The 6,000-nt window shown below is 36.5% G+C and overlaps 1 protein-coding gene across 8 annotated transcripts in view; it reads right to left on the bottom strand.

Annotated features, from left to right (window-relative positions):
• LOC131162162 (ubiquitin-like domain-containing protein CIP73) overlaps positions 1-5,523 on the bottom strand; it is a 42,235-nt gene extending 36,712 nt beyond the window's left edge. For 4 of the 8 annotated variants that reach the window (XM_058118354.1, XM_058118353.1, XM_058118356.1 and 1 more), the window contains exons 1-7: positions 5,208-5,502; positions 3,218-3,372; positions 2,832-2,949; positions 1,878-1,985; positions 1,623-1,741; positions 1,420-1,503; positions 70-252 (exon numbers count right to left, since the gene is read on the bottom strand). In XM_058118354.1, the coding sequence (XP_057974337.1) occupies positions 70-252; positions 1,420-1,503; positions 1,623-1,741; positions 1,878-1,985; positions 2,832-2,949; positions 3,218-3,346 (741 nt within the window). In that variant the 5' untranslated portion in view covers positions 3,347-3,372; positions 5,208-5,502. Of the gene's footprint in view, positions 1-69; positions 253-1,419; positions 1,504-1,622; positions 1,742-1,877; positions 1,986-2,831; positions 2,950-3,217; positions 3,373-5,207 lie in introns of all 8 variants that reach the window. The other 4 variants (XM_058118358.1, XM_058118357.1, XM_058118351.1 and 1 more) reach the window with 3 other exon arrangements.
• Between the last annotated feature and the right edge of the window lie 477 nt (positions 5,524-6,000).

Here is a 6,000-nt window from a genome sequence, read left to right on the forward strand (position 1 = left end):
AAAAGGAATATTCAGAAGCAAGTTAACAAGCAAAAATGTAATGAAATACTGAAATAGAATTGTTGATACCGTAAGAAGTGAAGGAATCGGTACAGCTGATCCTGAAAGGGGGATTTGCATAACTTGAGGCAAAGAATGCAATGGGATTGTCTGTGGACCCTGTGCTTGATTTCCTGCTTGGCTCTGACCACCAACATTACCACGTGTTCCATCTGCTCCATTCCCTTGAGGAGCCTGAACTGGAGCATTTGCCTGTAAGGAAAAAACAAAATATGAATTAAGACTTGAATTTTATTTCTCTAACGCAACTAAAGTTTACTTTGAACACCCAATGATTGCCAATCTCCAACAATATATTTCCCTAACACTGCATTTGGAAACATGAACTCAAGACTTGAATTTGGAATAATGTATTTTTTTCTCTTTTTTGGTCAGAATGGAAATGTGTGGATTTGTATATGGAGTTATTTCAACTTCAGACAAATCCAAATCCAAAGTTCCAACTCTGTGTTCTCAATTGCAGTGTAATAAAATAAAATGTTTTTCCATAGAAGCAGAAAGTAGGCCAGACAGGGGGGTGTGTGTTAGAGGCAAATGTCAATTACACTACTGAATAGAAGCATTAGAATAATAATATTTTAAAGTAAAGCTCGCTAATTCATTAAAAACTAAATAAATAAATAATTTCTATACATAACGAGAGAAACAAGGAACTTAATTAAGAATAATTTGTAGCAATGAAAAAAAGACACCAAAACTTATTTCAACCATCCACACCACAATGCACAGAGTGAACAAGAGAATGTTTCCTTAAATCCTTAGAATGAGCACGACAAGAAGGAGGCAAAGCAGTGTGTTGAGAGAATTGTATAATGCAATGGTTGTCAAATAGCAAATAAACAGAAGTAGATTTGGAGTAGTGTCACCCGAAAATATTAAGCCAATTGAAAACGAGTGTTAGTAGCTAGCTAAAAAAAGAAGAAGAAAAAAAAATAAAAATCTGTAAATCAGATCATGTTTCATGGATTAAAGAGGACATGCACTAAAAGAACAACCTAAAAAAGAACCCAGCACACGAGGATCCCCAGAGGCATGAGACCCGTTCAGCTAACTCAAAATGTGAAATCAATATTGAAGTTGGAGTTGCATACACGGGGGGAAAGCTGCAATTTTTTTTGTCCTTTTGAAGGAGGAAAAAACAAAAAACACAACCTTACAGTGAAAAAGAATGTCCTGCCAAGGTCATAAGTTAACAATATTCAGTCAATATGAAAATTATAATGGATGACCAAGGCATGTCTATGCAAGTCCACATATATCTGCCAAATTGTATATGTGCAAATGCATGCAGTATAAATTGTTGTGGCAGATAAAAAAGAAGTAAGTAATTAATCAATAGAATTGATAAAGAAATATTACTTGCACATTAGCTTGTCCGCCACCAACACCATTTGCTGTCATCTGGTTCCCAATTCCAAGAGAATTCAAAACCGCCCCAATCACCTACAAATCAAGAAACAACACTTGAGGAGCTTCAGCCATATTAATCCATGCATTTCACCCCAACCCAAAACTATACTAAATGATAGATGCTCATCAGTCAAGAAACCTTAAAAACTCACCCTGGTGAGGTCTGGCACAACACCTTCAACCTGGTCACCAACATTAAAGGTCCCAAGAACTACACTGTGTGAAATTTGACCAACACGATTACGAGGGCCTCCAGCACTGGCATCGCTTCCTGTCAAAATGGACACATACATTTATACACACACATATATATATTAAACAACCCTCAAACTCTCTTTGCTTAAGTGATAATTTCACAAAACAACACTCAAAACCTAATATGTGTCAAGCTAATCAAGAATCATTACCTTGACCATTGTTATTCTCATTTGTCTCTCCTGAGCTGTTACTGGAGGTACCTTGTGATTGGGCTGGCTGCCTTGCAACCAAATGTAATGTATGCCCGTTTTCCACATCTAAACCTAGTCAAGGTATTTGCAGCACAAAAACAACAGTATATACTCCAATCCACTGAAGGACCAAAGTAACAGAATTAATTATGGCATTCTGACAATAAAATTTCAGTAGAAGTTCATGAATAGAACCTAAAGACAAATTAAGAACATGGAACAGGTGGTCTCAATGAACAAGAACCATCACATAATGTTGACACAACTAATTTGACAATATGAAAAGAATAATAATAAGTGGACGAAGAAGAAGACAGTTCCTGTCCAATAAATCAAACCAACCCAATTTAATAACTGTGGCTGCTAGAAGAGAAGCGCATGTCAACCTGAAACATAGTCAACTTGAATTCTTCAACTGCTTTATGTATCTTATGACTACTCCACAACACATTACAGCATAGCCCATAACCGTTTAACTTTAATATAGTTGAAAAAATCAGAATATCAGATATTACCCATCAAACAAAAGCCCAATATTTTAGGCAAAACTCAAAATACAATTTTCAATTAACTAAAGCAACTAATACAGTTTGTAAGGTATATAAATAGATGTCCAACCCACAAGGTAAATCCTGAACCCATGTTATTTCACTAAGCAACCCTATTTAAACTATTATAAGCACACATAGAATCTTCCTGCAACTATTATTTTCAGAATTGTTGACATAAATAAGGCATAACCACACCAAGAAGTAAATGCCAGAGGACTTAATAAACTAGTCAACAATGTGGAAATAATGAACATTGCAATGATTAGTTGCCCTTTATGTTTATCAATAGACAGAGAATGTGGAGAGCTCAAATCTTGAACAGATAAGAATGTATTATTAAGATTTGGAATGGCAAGGATACGATACTCTGAAAGAAGGTGATTGTCCTTTAAAACCTTTCCTCTAAAGATCAGCCGTTGTTGCCCAACCGGAACACCAACTTCATTGGCTATTTTCTCCTTGAATGACAAAACTCGCATCTGAAAATTTTCAAGATGCAAAGCCGTTAAAAAAGAGCCCAATGATCATTCAAATTAGAAAAAGGTATAAATGCTCAACACAAAAAATGTTTAGATTTGAAAATGTCAGAAACATATGCTAGGCATCTAGTAACTTTCAAGAACCACTGCAACTGAAATCATCACCATTACTGGAAACAAAAGTCCCCGAAGATGAATATGAATAACCATAAAAACTATGAGGATAATCCAAAAGCAGAAACATGGATGAGAAAAATCGCGTATTTACATTCTTGTCCACATGAAAGCTGTAAATCTGTGAATCTAGAGTCTTGATATTAATCTCAACGGTGGAGTCTGAACTTTCACCAAGAACTCTGCTCGTACTGGAACCCTCGGCAGCATGCTGATCCGCCATATTATTAGAAAGAAGCGGCTAAAACACTGGTATAGATGGGAACAAATCAATATCATTAAAATGAAAACATCTCTGTCCAAGACAAACAAAAGAATACTTCAGAAAACCAAAGGCAAAAAAGAAACAGGATTTAGCGAGTGATTATTTTTTTTAAAAAAAAAAATAGGGTGCAGGCGGGGAGGGGAGGGAAGAGTCTCATCACCAATTATTTCTTCTCTTTTTCCTCATGTGAACATAGCAAGCAGGAGATGAACTCCAATCACAAATTTTAAGGTAAGCATCATTTTTGTGTCTCGTCAAAACATGGTTTATAATTTCATGTCAAGTTTCAATGTCCCAGTCATTTCAGCTGCTGCTACATGAGTATCAGACAGTGACACGGATAGAAAGTTTTCTTTGAAAAGGAGGGAGAGCAAAATAAGGGTACTATATAGATATTCAAAAGAAATAATAGGCCCATGTGCAATTGTCGAAGGGGTCAAGGTAAAATATTAAATATATTCTTTTTTAGAATGCCACCACGAGCCTTCCTCACCCCAACACTGACAAAAAATATGAAATCAATGCACACAAAGAGATCTCAACGCTTGGAAATACAATTACAAATCTAGTTTGGAAAGCACATTGCACTTTCATTACCAACTGCCATGGAAAATAAGCGAGGATGGATTTTCCGTCATTCTGAAGTCAAGTGTGGTGTTTGTGTTATGATTTCTACCCCCAGGGGGGTTGAAAGAGGACCACCAAAGAACTTTAGATTCTCATATTGTAGCTATAGATTTAGAAATTAAGGATTTTATTTTAGTTAGAAAATATTGTTGTAGAAGTTTGGTCAATTTATGGCTATTTGTGTAGTTTAAGTAATTTGGGATTTTTTGTAACTTGTTCTTGTTATAATGTTCTTTGCTTGTCTATCATATAGGGAGGGATAGTTATCAAATTTGAATTCAAAACTTCGTTTCTCTACTCCTCTACTTATACTTAAATAGGCATAGAGGCATACATCCCTATCACTCCCTCTTCTTCTTCATCCCGCCTTCTCTCTTTCTCTCTTTCTCTCTTCCTCTCTTTCTTCTTCTTTCTCTCCCTTATTTCTCTATTTCTCACTCTTTCCCTATGATTCCACAGCCCATCAGTAATACCCCATTTCCCACAAAAAACTCTATAATCAGGATCACAAAGAAGCTTCGGAAATCCAACTACTTTGCATAAAGCGTGTGATAATGCTTTGAAATAATATTTTAGATTTTTAACCCTAAGTACCTAGCACAAATTATATTTGGAACCAATCACAAAGAAGCACCATCTTCTCCAGGGTTTTATTATTATTCCCAAAATTAAAGATCAAACCCACAAACACAGCAAAGAAATGTTTCAAGGAGCTTCCTTGCAACTAGAAGAACAATGAAGTATCATGAGGAGCAGGGAAAAATGCTTTTGAAAATTTCCGGTGAGCTCTTCAACAAAACTAACTTATACAAAACACAAACACACACACACAACTATACACATTTGAACCATTACCACTCCAATATGAAATGTTTTAAAACAAGCAAATGAACCCAATAAAGGACAATCGAGAAAAGATGTGACAAATCTCACATAAATCGTCGACAATCCGTGATGTGATCCAAATTCACCCTAACATTGCAAACGATAAAAAAATCGAAAATTGCAATTCATTTTCTGAACTAAACTAAATTACAGCAACAAAAACTGAAAACAAAATCCTTAGGGTTTGCAACAAGGAAATGAGAAAAAGGACAAAAATCAGAAAAAAAAAAAAAATACAGAAACAAAAAAGAGGAATACAGGAAAAAAGAACCAGTTCATTGGAACTCGTAGTTGCAAAGAAAGGAACCTTCGATGAGTTGAACTGTATCCGCGACCGTCGAAGACCTGAGAGGCGACCCAGCGACCAAGCAAACGAGACTTTATGAGGTTTATTGCGGGTTGGAGAAGCAAATGAAGAAGGGAAGACGGCCGCACGCGCGCTGTCTCCGCTGTTATATAGGTTTGTTCTGTTTTCGAACGGTAGAGCGAATGAACGATTCCGGCGTCCGGCGCGGAGTCTAGGACTTTAAGAACTCGGAGTTCCGGAAGGATCTAGAACGCGCCTCTGTGCGCGTAGCTCGGCCTTTTTGCTGGGGTGCAGGCGGTCATACGGCGCCGTTTCGTCCATTTGCGCTTCACCAACGGGGAATTTGGGATTTATGTTTTGTTTTTGGTCTTTTTGTCTAAACTAGTTTGAGGCATGTGCGTGGTATATAAACTTAAATTTTATTTGCTACAAAAAATAATATTACAAATAATTTAAAATTTAATAATTTTAGATTGTACCTCTCCCCCGTAGAGCCTTACCCTAGTGAATACCTAATATCTAAGTGAACCAAAGGTCATTACATTGATATACCCCAAATATATCACTTACCATCAGTTCAAAGGAGATTAGAGTTCAACATTTATGAGTGCAGTTACCACCTAAGTCAACTACTCAATCAGAGCAATAGACGTCAACGCCATGACAATCAGAGCAATCTACGTCAATGCTGTAATAACCGGAGCAATTCATGCTCGCACCATAATTTATCAATAAATGGCATATCACCCTTAAGTCAAACTTCATCGCTATAAATGGGGATTTAGAGAAAAGG

This window comes from Malania oleifera, chromosome 8, assembly GCF_029873635.1.
Source record: "Malania oleifera isolate guangnan ecotype guangnan chromosome 8, ASM2987363v1, whole genome shotgun sequence".
Taxonomy (NCBI): Eukaryota; Viridiplantae; Streptophyta; class Magnoliopsida; order Santalales; family Ximeniaceae; genus Malania; species Malania oleifera.